This window comes from Zonotrichia albicollis, chromosome 10 (genome assembly GCF_047830755.1).
Source record: "Zonotrichia albicollis isolate bZonAlb1 chromosome 10, bZonAlb1.hap1, whole genome shotgun sequence".
Classification (NCBI taxonomy): Eukaryota; Metazoa; Chordata; class Aves; order Passeriformes; family Passerellidae; genus Zonotrichia; species Zonotrichia albicollis.
In genome coordinates this window covers 30,650,382-30,668,666 of record NC_133828.1, presented here as the reverse complement: position 1 = coordinate 30,668,666, position 18,285 = coordinate 30,650,382, and the positions used below count along the sequence as shown (strand labels likewise).

General features: G+C 44.3%; 1 protein-coding gene across 2 annotated transcripts in view; it reads left to right on the top strand.

Moving 5' to 3' along the window:
* LOC102064235 (unconventional myosin-X) overlaps positions 1-18,285 on the top strand; it is a 99,931-nt gene that overhangs the window by 57,364 nt on the left and 24,282 nt on the right. For both annotated transcript variants that reach the window (XM_074548613.1, XM_014265709.3), the window contains exons 22-27: positions 4,329-4,435; positions 8,688-8,993; positions 12,919-12,958; positions 14,443-15,234; positions 17,208-17,331; positions 17,806-18,049. In XM_074548613.1, the coding sequence (XP_074404714.1) occupies positions 4,329-4,435; positions 8,688-8,993; positions 12,919-12,958; positions 14,443-15,234; positions 17,208-17,331; positions 17,806-18,049 (1,613 nt within the window). The remainder of the gene's footprint in view (positions 1-4,328; positions 4,436-8,687; positions 8,994-12,918; positions 12,959-14,442; positions 15,235-17,207; positions 17,332-17,805; positions 18,050-18,285) is intronic.

Here is an 18,285-nt window from a genome sequence, read left to right as displayed (position 1 = left end):
GGTAAACACAGAGTTTGAACTTTCTTCCAGCATGACAAGAGGTGGAAGATTGCTGCGCTACAATAAGGGTGGCAGGATGGAGGACCAAACTCACAAGCACATAACTCACCTTTTAGAGTACAAAAGGTTATAAGCTATACAGCTGAAGCCCAAAGCTTACAGCAGACTAACAACAAGCAGGAAATCCAGGATGCTTTGAGCCCCTGGAAGCTATAGGTCCCTTTTCTCTTCAGTCCCCATTGTGCATCATGAAGGACTGAGTCCATCTGCTTGTTTACACTCATTCCTTGACCTGCACAAATTATTTGGAAAAAGACAATATGGGTGGCAATTGTGGCAAAGAAAATGTGTGTGTGTTTTGTCAAAACTCTGGATATAGTCCAATGTATTTATTTTTTAATTATTGTGTTCTGTAAACTAAAACTTGACTGAAGAGCTGTATGTTGGTACACTGCAATCTCTCTGCTTGGGCGCTGGCTGCTGTGAGTCTGGATATTATGGAAAGAAAGAAATGATTAAGAGAAGCAATCTTTGTATTCCTGATGCCCAAGGAGCAAAATTTCCTGGAGCTGGAAAGCAGTTGAGCCATCTTGTTTGGCTGTAGAAGTTACTTTCTATTGGACATGGTTTGTATCAGAGATGTGTGTCCTGGTAGAGGGGAGCAGTTCTGTCTATTGAAAGAATGGATCATTCCAAGGCTGTCCTGGCATGTTCCACACTTGCTGCCATGCTGAATGGCTGGCCAGCCCCTGGCTGCTCCAAGGTACTATCATTCCAAGGTGTACTACCCTGCCATTACATTCTTCAGATGAGTTGCTTGGCATTCTTTCCCATGCAAAGCCATTTCATCCCTCCCTTGGAGACCACCTTGCAACTCAGCTTTGTGACAGTGCCTCCAGAAAGCCTGTCCCTAGGAAAGCAGCTGCCAAGGTGAGGCCTTGCAGAGCAGTGGTGCTTCCTGGTAGGACCTTCCCTGCTGTCTGGATCCAGCTGCTGTGCCTTGGATTACAGACTGCTTTGTCGGCATTCATGTTTCAGCTGGTGCTAGGTAACATAGACCTGGAATACTTGGGTTGATGGAGAAAAGAGCCTTATTTTTCCAGAGTCTTTCAGGTAAAGGTGAAGCTACCAGCTAAGGGGAACGGAGCATAGGTCATTGTCCTGAAAAGGAAGTCCCCTGCATGGCCTTACTGCCACTTTTGCTGCTACAGGTGCAGCTCTGGGTACTCACATTGGTATTCCCAGAACCAATCTTGGCTTAGTCAGGAGTAGCTACTGAAAAAGGTGTGACAAGCCCATGGGGATGTAACCTAGGAAGAAGTATAAGGGGTGGGTGAAGAGCAAGGCTTATAGAAGGGGGAATACTTCCTGCAAAATGAATGGAAGGATAATTATATCCCTAGCAATTGTTTGAAGGAGGAAGGAAAGGACTCTGTGAATTAGTGCAGGGGATTGTGAAGCTTGGGAAAGGAAACGGAGGAGGAAGGGCAGGATGATCTTTGTGTTTTTCATTAAGAATAGAGCAGCTGCTGTGCTGTCAATTGTCAAATTAATGTTTATAAGAGGTATTAATGTATGCAATACAGGTTTTATATGGTGGTATGGCAGAGTTGAGGGTTTGGATGCAAGCAAGCAGTGTGATGATGAAAGAGATTGTGCTAAGGTGCCTTTGCCTTCACTGGGGATGTGCTGGGATGGGGCAGCAGCTTCCATGGCACCCTTCCTTCAGTGCACCTGGGCCTTCTGCCATACTTGCCATACCCACAACACTGATTTCTACAGTGGTTTAACACAGTAACCTTTGCTGTTTGAAGGCATTAATTTCCACATTTCAACCTGCTGGTTTGCATGGCCTGTTTGAAGGAGGAGGTTGCTGTACATTGTTTGGCATCCAGGTCACAGTGACCCACTTCCTGCTTTCCCAGTGTTGTCCCCAAGAATCATATGATCCCACTTATGTACACGTGGGTACCCAAGCAGTTACACTTGTGTCTGCTGATCTCTGAGACACCTTAACATGTTCACTGTCCCACTGATGGTGCATGCAGGCTTTGAGGTTATGTGAGGAACACTGTGGTGATGCACTGTGGTTTAAAACCTGGCCAGTGTCTAGTATCAGCAGAATATGATAGATGTAACCTTGTATGTTTTGTTTAGCCATTCTTTTCTCAGATGAAAACAGTCCCATGTTTTCAGAAAATTACTAGAATAATGACAAAGAAACAGCCACTTTCTAGTTTATTTCCGCAAGGCATCAAAAAAACTTCTGGACTTGAAATGCATGTTATTCTTCCTTGTCAGCTAGTGGAGTCTAAAAAACCTCCAAACCTTCAAAATACCAAAAGTTTATAAGTAGATATTGCTGGTTTTTTTTTTAGATTAACCTCTCACTCTAGCATATATAGATCCTGTAATCCTATAGGATTAGGGTTGCGTCTCATGGATCTCTGTATGCCCTGAAGTTCCTCCTCCACCCCAAGCTGGCCTGGCTCAGCAAAGACTGTGCTTGCTAGGGAAATACTGATGGCCTGAGTATTTTTGCAATTTGATGAAAATAATGGACCGAGACAGTGTTTTGCTGGTTGCGTTCTTGAAATGGGTGACTGCTGCTTGGTTCTGGAATGTAATGGAAAGAGCAATCCCTGCCTCAAAGAAATCTTTAAAAGATTGTTGAGTTGACAGAGGGAGTGGATGTACAACTTGCAGGGAAGGATGCCAGCTTCATGGTTGGCAGTACCTTGATAATGAAGCTTCTTTTCAGGCTACCCATGGTTATTTAGTCATTACAAAACAGCTCATTTCTTAATGGAAGCTGCTCCCCAGGAGAAATTCAAGTGCAGGAAAGCCACTGGCTATGGGTACTAACTCAGGGAAGGGTGTCAGTACACCTCAGTACACAATGGTAATTGCAGGGGGAAGGAAGAGCCTTAAGGGATGAGGCCAAAAGCAGTGATGGAGGGGAAGGTATAGAGGGACATAGAGGGGAGGTAAGTGGGAAAGAGGGGAACTGGTGCAGGGCACTGGACTAAATGGCTGTTCAAATCTTTGGCCTCTCACCACAACCACATGAAGCCAGTACATTTGTAAGGAGTTTCTACTGATTAATGTGGTTTTCAATTCTGCAGACTGATGAGTATCAGCTCACATCCTGCGTCCATGCCAGTGCTTTAACAAGTGGGGCTGCACTTCCCTAGGGTAGCCTGTTCTGCTGCTGGCCCTGGCAGGGATTTATCCAATGCCAGGCAGCAGGTCACACGAGCATGGCCATATGGCACTTGCTGCTGTGCCTGCAGCTTGTATGGACGTGTCTCACCAGCCTATTCTAGTCTGGGTACTGCTAGCAGTGTACCCACAGCACCGTGGAGCTTCCTGCAGGCTGCAATCCATCTAAAAAGCAGCACATTTATTTCAGGAATTTCTGCTGAATCCTGTGCTAACCTAATGCAAGCCAGCTGATTTAACATTGCTTAGACATGTCAGCACAATTCCTGTAAACATGGCCTTATCTTGCTTGTATCTCAGTTCTTTTGTCTTTAACGTAGCACCTGCATTCTTCACAAGCATTTAGCACCGAGCAGAAGTTGTGAATACAGGCGGTGAAAGATGCTTGAGAATTAAAATACTGGACACTGGCGTGCAACCAGTAATACCTGGAGAGTTCTGTGGTCAGAGCTCAGTTGCCCCTAGTGCATGCTCCACTGTGGAACCTCTTCAGCACGGGAGCGTCTCAGCCCAGAGTGTCTGGAGGTCTGTGGAGGGCTCCAGCACCGGTGGGCTTGAGAGTAAGCGCAGCTTTGTGCCTCGACTGGGCTTTTGGCTTTCCGCCTGCCTTCCATTAAGATTCCTGTAAAGGTTACTTCCTGGAGCCTAGAAATCTTGAAAGTTCCTCCCTTTCCTTGAAACGCGGAGGAGTTTCTTCGCAAAATATTTAATCACCCCCGCAGGTCCCAGTACCTGCTGCAGGGAGGTACCGGCTTGCGCCGGGCGAGCTGTCAGCTGGGAAAGAGTTAATCACAGGCGCAAACTTGGGCTCTCCTCCTCCCTCCTCTTTCCCTCCTTCCTCTGCTCCCTCCCTCTCTCTTTTAAGTCTTGACCACAGAGTGAGGGCGGCGGGGGTTGGGCTCAGAGTTTGGCTCCCGCCGCTGCAGAACTTTTCCCGGCGCTCCGAGTGCGGGCGCCCGGGGCAGCGCGGGGGCGGCGGCGGCGCGGCCGCCCGGGCACGGAGCGCTCTCCGCGCCGCTCACCCGGGGATGAAACCGGCCGGCTCTCCCGGGGACTGACTTCTTTCCTCTCTTTGTGTTTACTGAAACTCCTCCCCGTGGCGTCAGGTTTTCCTGAAGGAAGCTCTTGAGCAGAAGCTGGAGAAGGATCGGGAAGAGGAGTTGAGGAAAGCAGCTATAGTCATCCGGGCCCACGTCTTGGGCTACATGGCAAGGTCAGTGCTGGGGGCTGCCCCACCATCCCTGTGCTTGCGTGCCTGGGTTGCCCCGACACCCTGCTTTGCTCTCTAGTCCCCTAGCATCCGTCCCGTCTTCCCCTCCTGTATTCTAAGGGAGAGTTGCAGAATCTGCCCTCCCTGCCAGCATCAGCTCTGCTGAAACCTTTCCTGCACCTTTGGCACCTCTTTTTCAGTTATGTGCACGTTTGCACCTTCCCTCAGCGCTGCTCAGCAGGCTTCCCGTGGACTTTTGTACCCATTGCTTGCCTGTGATGACACCTTTTCCCTGCCTTCAGGGCTCTCCTGGCTGGGCCCCACCTACGCTTTGGGTCCCCTCCTTTCCCTTGTGCCTGTCAACTCTGTTTTCTGCTCCCCCTGCGAATTGCTTCTTCCTCACTTGCAGTTCTGCCTTTGCTCACCCTCCTTCCTCGCCCTGCCTGTTTGCCTTGTGATCGCCCTCTCCTTTTAATTAACTGTTCAGAATTGGTTTTTGGCCAGCTCTGCAACAGTAATCTCCTCTTGCCTCTCCCTTTTGCACCTGACCAGTGAAGGTTTGGGAGAACCAACTGCAGACAAACGGCCCCTCCTCTGCCCTCGAAGTCAGTGCAACAGCTGACTCCTTAATGGCCGTGGTATGCACACTTAATCCCAGTAAGATGCTCTTTCCTGGCTGGTCTTTGCTCCAGACACCTGTCAGTCAGGGTTGTGAGGAGGTGAAATCCCTGGCCAGCAGAACTGTTTCAGCAGGCACTCTTCTTAGAGCTCCAGTTACACCAGGTAGCTCATTTTTCATTGGGAAATGTGTGCAAGGGTTGTACCCTGCCTTGCCAGTGTGGAATATCAGCAAAATACACATCTGGTCTCTGGGGTTTTTTATTCATTTATTTATTTCCCTCTAGGAAGACAAATGAGCTCGCTCTATTGTTTGTACATGAGATTGCAAGTTCTTTATGTCAGGGCCTCTTCTCTCTTTTACTTTTTGTCTAGCATTTGGAGAGAGGGGTAGGGATTAGCGCAGGAAAATTGATTTGCTGGAAACACCACTGCAGGCATATACTGGATTACTGCTTTTCTCAGATCCTGGTGAGGAAGCTGTTCTGCAGGGCTGTGATGGAGACTGTGTGGCAGCAGTGTTCCTCCTGGTTAGAAATCTTGTGGTCCTTCAGCCTCCACACTTCTGAATTCCTCATCCCACATGTTGCTGTTATGAGTCTCATCCTTAAGGACAAGCTGTGCTTCTGCAGCCACAGTGTAAATCTTCACAAGCAGCTGGAGGTAACTGGACTTCACAGGGGAGGAGAGTAAAGAAGAGCTGGAAAGGGGGTCTGTAAAACTTTCTGTGAAGAGAGTTTCCAGTTGCACTGCACCTGGATTGAAAAAAGTCCAGCAGGCAGGAGTTCATCTGGGCAAGTGCTGAATGGTCTGTGCAGAGTTGGGCAGGAATACCAGTATGTGCTGCCTTAAGCTTGATACCATTTCTGTTAGTTTTGCAAGTATAAGTGTATTTAAATTCATTTGGTCTCATGCAAAGTAGACTGGCAAAGGAGGGATTTTACTGGTTTCTCCCCCTTTGTGAACTTGTTCTGTGAGCCTGGAGAACCAGATTTTCTTCGCTCTCATTCCCTGCAGCCTATGCCGCCTAGTATCTCTGATCACTAAAATGTGAGACAAGAAAATCAAGCCCATTGAAATGATCCCATTCTTATGTAGCTAATCTGTGGGGCTCTGAGATGCAGGTAACGGCTTCACCAGCTAAAAACCACATAGTACAGGATCCATGTATGAAATTGGCTGTGCCCCTGGTTTCTTCAGGACTGTTCTTCATGGGAAGAAGACAGTAGCCCTGTGATCTCTACTCCTTGGAGGCATAACTGCTAACTACAGCTCATTGAGAGAATAATTAAGTAAATTTCAAATACAGCATTGGAGTCTTGCTGCCAGCCTGCCTTCTCTGGTGTGCTGCATGTTTGGGTCTCCAAGTCCCTTTGCTTGGTCTGCAGGTTGAACTTCTTTGGCCAGTGCAGAAGGGTGAGTGGAAGCTGGAACGAGGGGAATGAGATTTGCTGCCTGCAGCAGCAATTCCAGCTGAAGGGCATCTGCAAGCTTGGCTGTGGTTATGAGGAATGAGGGGGCACTTCAGCCTGGCAGATTAGCAGTCAGAGCTGGCCTAGAGCTGGGCAGGGCTTGGCACATGTTGCACTTGACAGAGTTTCTGGCAGATGCATTTTGTAAAAGTCAGAGTACCCTTTTTGATGCTCTCAGTCTGCCTTGGCAGAGAGTGCATGTGCAGCTGTTCACACCCCTTGTGCAGGGCACAGGGTGGACAGAAGGAATGGGGATAAGGGGTCTGCAGTCCAGGAGTAATTAACCTAAGATCTCCTACTGCTTATCACCTCTTGCTTTTCCTTTCTCTGGGCTTCCTCCTTTTGACTTATTACTTATGGAAAAGAGCATGACCTCTGCACACTACATCTGTCAGCATCCCTCTCCTGATTTTCTTGACTGGGCTGATGGATCTGATGTGCAGGGAGGTGGCAAGCTGTCAGCATAGGTCCCTGTTGCCATTTGAAGGGAATTTCCTTGCCAGGAGAGGGATTTTAAGGTGTGTCTTTTCCTCAGGGTGTTGCAGAAGATCTGTGGGAAGTTTATGTGAGAATACCATGCTATTTCCAATGTGCTTTCTAGGACTGTAAAACGTCAAGGATTACTGTAGCCTTCTGGCCCAAGATCCTGCGCAACAGCCCCAGAAAATTTCTCTCTGCAATTTTGTTTGGATTAAAAAAGTTTTTGATTTGACTGGTACCAATGGTTGTTTCCTCAGTTCAAGATACTAAGGCATCCAAATATATTGAATTACTTTAAAAATGTCTGCTTATTTTCAGCCTTAATAGATGTCAGCTTCAGGTTGGTTAAATCTTATGGCCCCTGTTGGAAAAATAGAAATGTGGATACTTTATCTGGGGTAAAGTCTTTCCTTAGGCTTTTCTATTTCTTAAGGTCCTGCATGGAGCAATTGCTCTCATTCTGTACATCTGAATTTCTGGTTCCAGTCCTGCTTCCTTAGAAATCACTTGAGGGTCTAACATTGTTCTTGAAATGGGGGTGCTAGCACAGTGCACAGAATAAAAGCAGTATTCTATACAACAATATTTCTGCTTGCAAGAATAAGAATCCCAGTAGTATTTTTTCTATAGTATCGTGGTGGGAGTTTGCCTTTGTGTGATGATCTGGAGCCCAAAAATCCAGTTTTGACTTGCTGCTTCCCAACATAGTCCCACATCAGTTGTGTTTGGCCTTTGATTCTTCAATACAAAACCTTATGATTGGCTCTTTTGGATTGTTTAATGTTTGCTTGAATCTAGTTTACAAATTGATCCAGATTACTGTGTAATGCTAACTTCTGTTATTTGCCCTGTTTATGTATCATGTACAAACTTCTACCAGGAACTTTTTTCATGTCCTTGATAGTCTTTAATGCAGAGGTAAAACCTCACTTTTCTACAACATTACTAGACTACAGAAATACTGAATGGTGATTGTTGTCGTTTGGAGCCCTGTCATGTTCTTAAAGTGCTGTAAAATTGATTTTGATATCATTGATGATCCTTGCGGGTTCCTTGCAACTCAAGATACTCTGTGATTCTTGTTTAGGCAAAATGTTGTGCAATAGAAGTATTTCTTTATGTGAACTTGTTACAATGTTTGATTCAACTGTCAATATTGTAGTATCAGTGTGTTTTCTCCCAGAAAATGTGAAATTAATGTCGCCAAATCTATTTTTGCACTGGTTTTGCCTTTCCTGGGGTGCTTTGCTTTTGATCACTTAAGAGATGGCGCAATATTTGTTTTCATATAGTAAGGGCATTTGTATGTTTCTATTATAATAAATCCATACTGAATGATTATGCCCACTGCACAGGGAATGTGTTTATATGCAATGCAAGGAGACTTTGGGCCAGAGGACCTTCTCTTTCCATGGCCAAATGGAAAGGGAAGGTCCTCTCATCGTCTGAGAGTCTTCATAAAAGTAGGTGCCCATTGAAACAAACTATTGGTAGATTAGGAGGGAGAACAGTGAGGTGAATATGATTTACAGGTAGTGAGTGGCAGGAGAGGAACAGGAATCATGTCACTTCTGACCTGTATTTTTCGAAAAGGACTTTCCTGTGGATGTGGTCAGTGTGCAAGGGCATGAGGAGTGCAGAATGTATGGCTTAGCGATGCATTAAGCGTGTGGTTCTGTTTCCAGGAAGAAGTATCAGAAGGTGCTATCCAGTGTTGTAATAATCCAAAAGAACTACCGAGCGTACTTCTGGAAGAAGAGCCTGCAGCGCCTGAAGGCCTCTGCGGTGACGCTGCAGAAGCACTGGCGTGGCCGCCTGGCTCGCAGCCTCTACCAGCACCTGCTGCAGCAGGAGCTGCTGCGCCGGCAGGAAGCCGAGGAGAGAAGGAGGCAGGAGGAGGAAGAGCAGATCAGAAGAGAGGAAGAGGAAAGACAATGGCAAGAAGAGGAGGAGCGTAGGAGGAAACAGGAAGAGGAAGAGGTGAAGGAAAGGTACAAGATGGTATCTTGCATTCTGTCTTGGATTTAGGCAGTTTAAAGGGGAACGTTCTAGAATGGGTTCTCCCCCTTTGTTTTAACCGGTCCCTTACCACCAATAAAGAATGAATATAAATAGCTATGTGTGAAAAAATAAGTTTACTAACAAGTGAAACTGCAGCAGGCAAAAACCAACAGTAAATAATCACTATATACAAAATTGCTAAATCTCACAAACTCCCTGAGAACAATCTGAAACCCAAAATGGTGGAAATCCCCCTTTCCAAGATGGCACCCACCACAGGCCATGGTGCACAGGGAGCCAAAGGGAAAATGGCGTCAGAGCCTCCCTCTCAAGATGACGGCCCTTGCAGGTGACCATGCTGTTGGGAGACAAAGGGGAAGGATGGCAGGATTCCCCCATGGGAACGAAGGAACTTACCCAGCAGTTCTTGTGGGCAGTGGGAAGTGCTGCAGTCTGTGGGGTCAGCACTGCTGCTTGCTGCACTTGCTGGACTCTGCTGGGTTTATTATTATATAATTTTCACATATAATGGTGTGGTAGTTTGCTTTTCAGAAGTAGTTCTCGTAGGCTTTTGTTACGTACTTTCCCAAAGGGGGATCTCATCAAGACTATGTGGCAAGCATCAGAAAATTCTAAGGTTAGAAGCACTCACCTTGAGTCCTGTGTGCAGTTTTGGGCACCAGAATGTAAAAAACATTAAACAAGAGAGTGTCCAAAGCAGGACAGTGAGGATGGTGAATGTCTGGAGAGGAAGCTGTATGAGGAGTGACTGAGGTCACTTGAGGAGACTGAGGGAAGATCTCATTGTGGTCTTCAAGCATCCTCATGAGGAGAAGAGGAGGAGTAGGCTCTGATCTCTTGACTGTCATGCCCAGTGGCAGGACTCAAGGAAATGTCAGGAAGCTGAGTTAGGGAAGATGCAGGTTCAATACCAGGAAAAGGTTTTTCACCCAGAGGGTTGTCAGTACTGGAACAGATTCGCCAAAGAAGTGCCCACAGCACCAAACCTGACAGAGTTCAGGAAGCATTGGACAATGCTCTTGGGCCCATGGTGTGACTCTTGGGGTGTCCTGCACAGGACCAGGAGTTGGACTCATTGATCCTGGTGTGTCCCTTCCAACTCAGCATTTGATTCTGTAATAAAAGGAAGGACCTGTCTAGTTTATTTGCTATAGAGTGGTTTTGCCCTTCAGTTCCCAGAGCAGGAGAGATGTGTTCAGCCCATCATCTTGGGTTGAATCAAGGCAAGAATCATGGCAGAGAAGTGTCAATGTTTCTAGGAGTCAGGCAAACTCATTTTATTTTCATTTACTAATGAATGTTAAATGGCACCTGAGTGAGTAGCCAGGACCGTACTAGCAGACCAACGTGTCTAACTTCGGAATATCCATTTGACCTAAAAAATGAGGTGGAAGTCCCCTGAGAACAATCAAAAAACAACACAAATGTGGAGACAAAGTCAGGAAGGACCTAGGCACGATTTGAGCTGTAGTGAACCAGAAGTTGGCATACAGTTACTGTATGTACACTTTTAGCAGAGGGGAGACACTGAACAATTTGGTCTAACATTCAACAGGGAGAAAAATAATAATGTTGAGAAAAATGAGGTATTTGATGCTATTTTTATCTTCCCCAAAAGCTTAACTGTTGGATACTAAATATGATTAGGAAGGATGTACAAGAATTCAGAACATGTCATGGAAATAAAAGGTTAGAAAATGCTCAGATAAATCAAATTACAAATGATAAAGAAGGTACGGGGATTTGATGAAAGTAATGTTTGGGTACTTCCAGAGCTAGCTAAAGCAGTTTAAAACAATAGCTATTCTCTTTCTTGTTCTTTGTGATAATATGGATAGTAATTTTTCCATAAAAATGGAAAATACCAAACAATTACGACCCCCTTTTAAAATGGGAAAAGGAAGATATTTAAATAAGGGAATTGTGGACCAGTCAACCTGACCTCAGTTCCAGGAAAATACTGAAACAAATGATCAAACAGTTGTAAATGCTTGATAAAGGAATTAAGCCAATGTGGATTTCTGAAGAACAGTGTTAGAGTTACCTGTTCCCTTCTGTGATGTCTTATGGCATGTCTTGTGGACAGGGAAAAGCCATGGAGGATAGGTAACTGGACTTTGGGTAGATAAAAGCTTGGTAAGGGCTTTGATATGTTATGACAATACTCTAAGATGCTTGAAGAAATTTGCATTGGGAAAAAGTATGTGAAGCAAGATTAGGATTTGTATTTTTACTGCATTTAATTAATAAACAATAGTAGCTTTTTGTTAAATAAAAGTGAACTCTTGAATGGGATTTTTCCATGATCTGTGCTGGATATGGTACTTGTGCAGTGTTTTCATAAGAACTTGGATAAGGAAATACGAATATCCTTATTAAATTTGCAGATAAAACCATCTGCTGAGGGGCTGTAGGCATATAGCCTAGGATTACAGTTCAGATAATTTTGGCAAGTTAAAGGATCTGAAAAGCAGGATAACTTTGGGTTCAGACATATGCAGATTTACAGTCAGGAATAATCAAGTGCACGGGGAGCGGAGGAGGAATGCTTACTTCAACAGCAGGAGGAAGGTCTGCAGGCTAAGTTGAGTGTGTCACCAGTGTCATGCTGTGTGAGAGGAGCAAGCAAATGCTCTCTATAAACAGAATTGTTTCTGTAGGATGAGGTGATGCTTCAGTACCCTTCATTTGGAATACTGTCCCAAGTTTTGGGTGTCACATTTCAGAAAGAGTGTAGATCAGTTGATGAAGACTAGAAAGCAGGAAGAAATACCAAAGGTTTAAAAACTGTGAGCGACAGTTGCAGGAATTTGTATGTAGATTATAGGTGGCACTCCTAATGTGTTTTAAAATGGTTGTGCTTTTGAGCTCTCTTGTAATTTAAGGCAGTAGTTTTACTCATGGTGACTGCTAGGGATCTTTCAGTGGAGTTGGAACCATCTGGATCTCACTTTTGTCAGCTTTCATTTACAAATATTTCCTGGATTTTTTTTTTTGAGAGTGTGAGCACAAGAGTGAGCGCTTTAAGGACTTTGTGACTTACAGCTGCAGTTTAGAATTTGTCTGGGAAAATCTGCATGGCCTGGGAAAAAAATATCATTGCCCTTCTGTTCTCCCTGGGGTTGAATTATAGGTTTGAAAGTCACCACTGGCAGTGGTCACTTTCTTCCATCCAGCAGCATCCTATTCCTGCTCCCTAAGCATGACCCTGGCATTCGTTTGTCTGCTGGTTCAGTTGTTTGTGGCATACTTGCTCTGGAGAAACTGGCCATAGTGACAGCTTTGCTTTGGAGTGTACCCTTTTTGAACTGGGTAGAGCTGCAACACTGTGGCATAGTGTTTTTCCTCTGCTCATGTTTACTAAGAAACTCTGACTCTTACAGTCTTCGCTAATAAACTGGATTTAGCAAGCCACTGAGAAGTTATGTGAGTTGGGGCTTTAATACAGTAAAAGCAAAACAAAACACAAATTCAGTGCTAGTATTCTAATAATTCTATTTTTAAAAAATGAACAGTTTCCTGATAGCTGTCAATTACACAACCTCAATATGCACAGATTTATTGTACTTCAGAAGATTCTGTTTACATTTATCATGAGTCTGATTTGTCTTTCTGTCACTGTTTCCAATGTCCTTCCTGGTGTGTTTCAACTAATCTAATTTCCTAATTGATCTGAAAGTTAAGTGCATGGGGAAAATCTGTTACATCCACAAAGGTCATGCCAACCACAGAGAATTGGATTTTTACTAAATTGCAAAAGCTTTTAAATCAGTCTTACAGCAAGTACCTCATTTTAACCTTATCCACGGAGGGATGATGTGTGCATGTAATTCTGAAAACCTCACGTAGGAGAACTAGGTCTGTCTCTGACTGTTATGTTTTGTTTTTTAACAGAGAAAAGGAGCAACTGAATGCGCTATTGCAGGTGGCCCAGGTAAGTTTAAAAGTTGTTCTTTTCACATGGTTTCTTGTGAATATCTGTGAAGAGTCCTTCATTGCCTCTGCTTTGCCTGGATACTGGTACTGTTGTGGCAGCATCAGTATTGTGGCAACGCTATTTAAAAAATGAGCTTTGTTCACGCAAAACCTGCAGGCAAAGGTGCACAGTGTTAACAAGGTAGGGCTTTTTTCAAGGCTTTTGTATGAGCCTGCACTGGTTCTATTTGAAAATTTCCATATTGAACATGCAGCATCCTATTTTTATCTCTACTGCTTGAGCTTGTTAGATAACCTTGTGATGTGCTACACTGTGACACAGTCTGTTTTGCTGGATTGTTGCCTGTAACTGCCGAAATAAGAGTGCAGCCAACTGCTGCCATAGCTAAAATAAACCCCTTGTAACCGATCTAATTCTTGGTACTTGACATACCAAAGAGCAGACCACCTACCCTGAGGTGTGTGAAAATGGCTGTGCATTTCATTGATTTTTTCCCCATACCACTTGTTCCCCAGTTTCAGGCCATCTTTGTTCAGGAGAGGTTGGAAGCATAGAAATGCATTCATCCACAAGTAAGAGTCAAGTAGAGAGCCAGCAACTAGATAAATAAAAAAAACAAGGATTAAGGCTTAAATGAGTGAATATATTGACTGCATTGTCATAAGTCCTATTAAGAAGTACAAGAAATCCTGTTGGAATTTGTTTTTACTTTGTCTCATGTGTGTATCTATTCTCTGATGTGTATGTTTTCAACATCCTCTGTGGAGGTAAGGGTGGCTTTATCCAAAACATCAGTAAAAGTTACCAGTATCTTCCATCTTCCAATTATCATGTATCTGATAGAAATTTCCTGTTACTTCAATGTGGAAAATTTAGAGTAAGATAGAGTCTTCAGCAGTCAGCCATCGGCCATCTAGTGATGGTAAAGAATGCAGAGAAATTCTGGGTGGAGTTTTGTAGGGCTGTGGTTGCTGCTTCATGCAAATAGCCCTTCCAGCCCCAGATTCTGATGGTCAGATCCTCATTTCAAGAAACAGTGAAATTTCCAGACCTCTTAATGAATTTCTGGGAGATCTTCAGCTCTTAAGTAGCCTATGCATGTATGTATTCATATATAGTTGCTTTCTCCTGTATGTGTGTGAGTTCAAAAAGAGAGAACGGACTTTGAGGCTGCTTTTATTCAAATTGCAATGTACAGGGACCAACAGATAGAGAGGCTTTTCTAAAAATTCACTGAACTCAGTGAGCTTTTTTGTATGATTCATAATGGAGGTAGATTGCTGGGAAAAAGGAGGTACCTGAAGATCCAGCAGTTCTACCTTTAGCTTTTACACCATGAATGATTGCAGGATGCTTGGAGTCATCTTTCTGCAGGTGGTAAGTATAAGGTGAGCACAGCAGACAGGAAGAATGAAAGGTCCAAGCAAGGAGCACAGACAGGTTGAAGAAAGTGCTTTAACACTGTTCTAAATTCTTTTAAGGTGGAAACAGTATACACTGAGGAGGTGGATATTCCCCTGCAAGAAGAAGAGAGACGTCAGATGGAGGAGATCTTAAGACTGGAGAAGGAGATTGAAAAGTTGCAGCAACAGAAAGAGGATCACATGTCTGTCATCTCTGAGGACACCAGAAATGAAATCTGTCGGCAGCGAGAAGAAGAGATACAGAGGTTGGAAAAAGAGGCATCAAGGGTTGCCCAGGAATTCTTGGAGCTGCTGGATTTTGGCAATCTGGATGAAAGTGTGCAGAACTTAGAGCGCTCACTTTCTAGTGAGGGGACACTCAACATTGACTGCAGCCTGGTGGCACCACTGGCTGAAGAAGAGGTGGATGAGGGTTTTCATGCCGATGATGAAGGACGCCCAACTTCCAGTTTGGTGGTCTCAAATCAGCATGGCACAAGAAATAGTGGTAACTACTCAAAGGAAGTTGCAAACACAAGCCTTTTGCTTCTCCAGAGGGAAGTGGGAGAGGTTGCCCCTGCTCCAGGGCTGCCTGTGGAAAGAACCAGTAGTCCCAAGGAGCAGAGAGCCCTGTCTGACCCAGCAGAAAGTGTTTACAGCAGTGTCTCTGATACACAGAGGAGTAACAGTGGAGAGGCAGGAGAGCCCATTTACACCTCCCCCCCTGATGTGGAGTCTGACTATGACCACGAGGAGTTTGATGGCTATGGAGATGCAGGTAACGCCTCAGCTGAGCCTCTGAATGATGAGGAGGGTCTGAGACACTCCCATGGTACCAGCCTGGACTCCAACCGTGGCAGCTTGGACTCGGTGAGAATCTCTCCCTTCACCCTTCTGGACATTAGTGTGACTTTGTTGATGTTTATAATATCTGTGTCTTCTTACTGTATGCCTGCTCTCTCTGGGTATAATTACTGATATGTAACTCTCATATCAATAATCAGCTTGAAAAAAAGGGAAGAGTCATAGATAGGCTGAAGGCCAGAGGGCTTGTGATTGTCTGGTGTCTGCTGGCACACAAGCTAGTACATGTGTACCTATTTTAGATTGTTTCCATTGCCATATATTATTGTAACACCCTTTAGGAGAAAGGAAAGCAAACAACTGGTATTTTGTAGGTGTATTTTCTGCTTCAGAGAGATTTCACAGAAAGGACATTGCACATTCCAGTGTGCAATGACAAGAGGAGCTGGGAAAGGCTGATTTGTCTCCATCACCAAAACTTCTCTTGTTCTAAGTCTGTTCAGAGTCAAGGGTTTATTTTCAGCTGCTGTATACAAGTTAAACTATTCTAAAGCTGGAAGAAATTACTGTGCTGATTGGGCTGGGTCCCAATGCACACTGCCAGGATCACTGGACCTTTTCATTCCTGCTGCAGGGACAATGACAGGGTGGTAGAGCTGGGCTATTGGCCTCGCACTTCAGCACCTCAGCTGACATCCCACACTGGCTCTGGACCTCCTGAGTGCTCTCAGGCCAGCTGCTTAATAATGCAGGGATAATTCCCCTTACAGGACCAGGATGTCAAGGCCCACATAAGATAGTGAGGAGTTCAGGTGTGAAGCCAATGACAGCTGCAAAAATACTTTTAATAAATGATATCCCTGAGAAGAGACACTTGAACTACAAAATATCTTTTTTTTAAGGAACTCAGATTTACTTCCTTCATTATGTTTTCTCAATGACAGATTGTGACCTTTCTTAAAAAAGTTGCATGGTTTTCTTGTTTGCATTTCCCTAATGTCAGCTGCCAGCCATCTGAACTTTTTATGTGACCTCTTGAGTAAAGGTACCTTCTCTGTGGGCAGGTACTCACAGATCACTGTCAGGTATTCTTCAAATCATGAATCATTCTGTCACAGCTTAGGCTAGTTTCTACCATTAAAATGCAAATAGAAGTGGAGGGTTTTACTGGGCTCATTGGTAAGACCAATGAAAAAAGCAGTTGATATTTTGTCATAGTGTGAGCCACAGGAAGTGATAACCACTGGTGAGTCAAGATGCTATCAGTAGCTGCTGTTTGAAGACTACCTGGTTTTTGAAACTTAATGCCAAGGGAGGGAATGAATGAGTGGACCAGGGATGAGACAAAAGGGTTACAGAGAGCAGACAGAAAGGAACTCAAAAGAAGCAACATGCATTTGAGGATAGAAAAGGTCTAAGGAACTGCCTTCATTAGTATTAAATAATTAAAGCAAATCAAAGGAAATTGTATTTAAGGTAAAGGAAATTATTTTGTGTGTGAAATACTTTCTTATGGCTGAGGGCCTTTATCTAGTTGGAGAACAGAGATGAGTAAATTCAGTACTATTATTTCAGTAATTCAGATTGATGTTTTTAGGGTTCAGTTATCCTGGACTGTGCTTTTTTTCTTAACCCAAAACAAGTAATTTCCTTGCTGGGGTTAAATCACTGTTCCATCTTGTCTGGCATTATGGCCAGAAAAATCAGAAAACTTCTCCAATATGAAAAATTCTCTCTTAATCCCATCAAATTAGATTATGCAAGGTGGATGGTGCCCTGAAACAGGGAGTTTTGTTACTGCAGGGAACTGGAGCTTTCTAGGCCTGTCCACTGCTCTCCTTTCAGGTATGAAAATTCCATGCTCTTGCTTTAGGCGTTAATGGATAAGCTGTCAAGCCTCTGCTTTTACTGCAGTGCTTTTTTTTGCAAAGGGACTATGTGTAGTTCTGATCATGTGACTTCTCTAACCCTATTAACTGCTCCAGTCCTCGTGCCACCAGGAGAACCCAAGTAGCCTGTATCTCTTCTTTTTTCTTTAGTTTCTGGAGAGTGAGGAAGAAGTGGATGTTTACATTGATACAGATGAAGAGTTTTGTAATGGACGAATCACTATCTTCAATGGTTCAGGTCCACCCTATTTTCACAGTTACCTCTACATGAAAGGTAAGTGGATTTTACCAAAACCATGGATAGATGTGATCCAGGAAACCTGCTTTCCTCTTCTGTTTGTCCAGAATCATCATCTTTATTTGCTCTTAGTTCTCAGTTCATTCTTCTTTTTTCTTCTTCTTCTTTTATTTAAAAAAGCAAATAGCGAGAGAGCTGGATGACAGAGATATCTTTGCCACCGAGACTTCATTGTGCCTACTTGGTATGGGCTTAAATGATTCATTCTCAGCTATGAAACTGAACTCAGAACAAAAACACTTGAGTAGTGCATGTATTTTGCTTTTGTTTCACTAGTTTTGTTCTGTTTTTTCTATGTTTGAAATTAGGCACAACTTTGTTTCTCTCCTTCAGTTCTTTTTTTTGATGTAGGAACTGAAGTGGCCGCTGTTCCTGCCTGGGGGCAGGCTCAGAGTGGAAGCATGGCCCCTGTTGTGTCTCTGCTGAAGATTTGCTGCCTCTCTTTTGCAGGAGGTCTCATGAACCCGTGGCGGCGGCGCTGGTGTGTCCTGAAGAACGAGGCCTTCATGTGGTTCCGCACCAAGCAGGAGGCCCTCAAGTCAGGCTGGCTCTACAAAAAAGGGGGAGGAATGTCAACCCTGTCGCGCCGCAACTGGAAACGCCGCTGGTTTGTGCTTCGGGAGTCCAAGCTGATGTACTTCGAGAATGATAGTGAGGAGAAGCTGAAGGGGACTATTGATATCAGAAGGGCAAAGTGAGTGCAAAAAGAAATCCCTTTGATGCCCAGTATTCACTCTCTAAATCAGTAATGAAGGGTCCAGTGCTGCTGTTCATTGGCCTGCGTATCTCCCATGCTACTTGGAGAATCAGAAACAAAGGAGGGAAAAGGCAATTACAACATCTAGTTTTACTCTGGAGGGAGTCTGTGATTACTTGATAGTTCTTTTCCCAGTCTTGCCTTTCATAATCCAGCAGCAGCTCTTTCCAAGC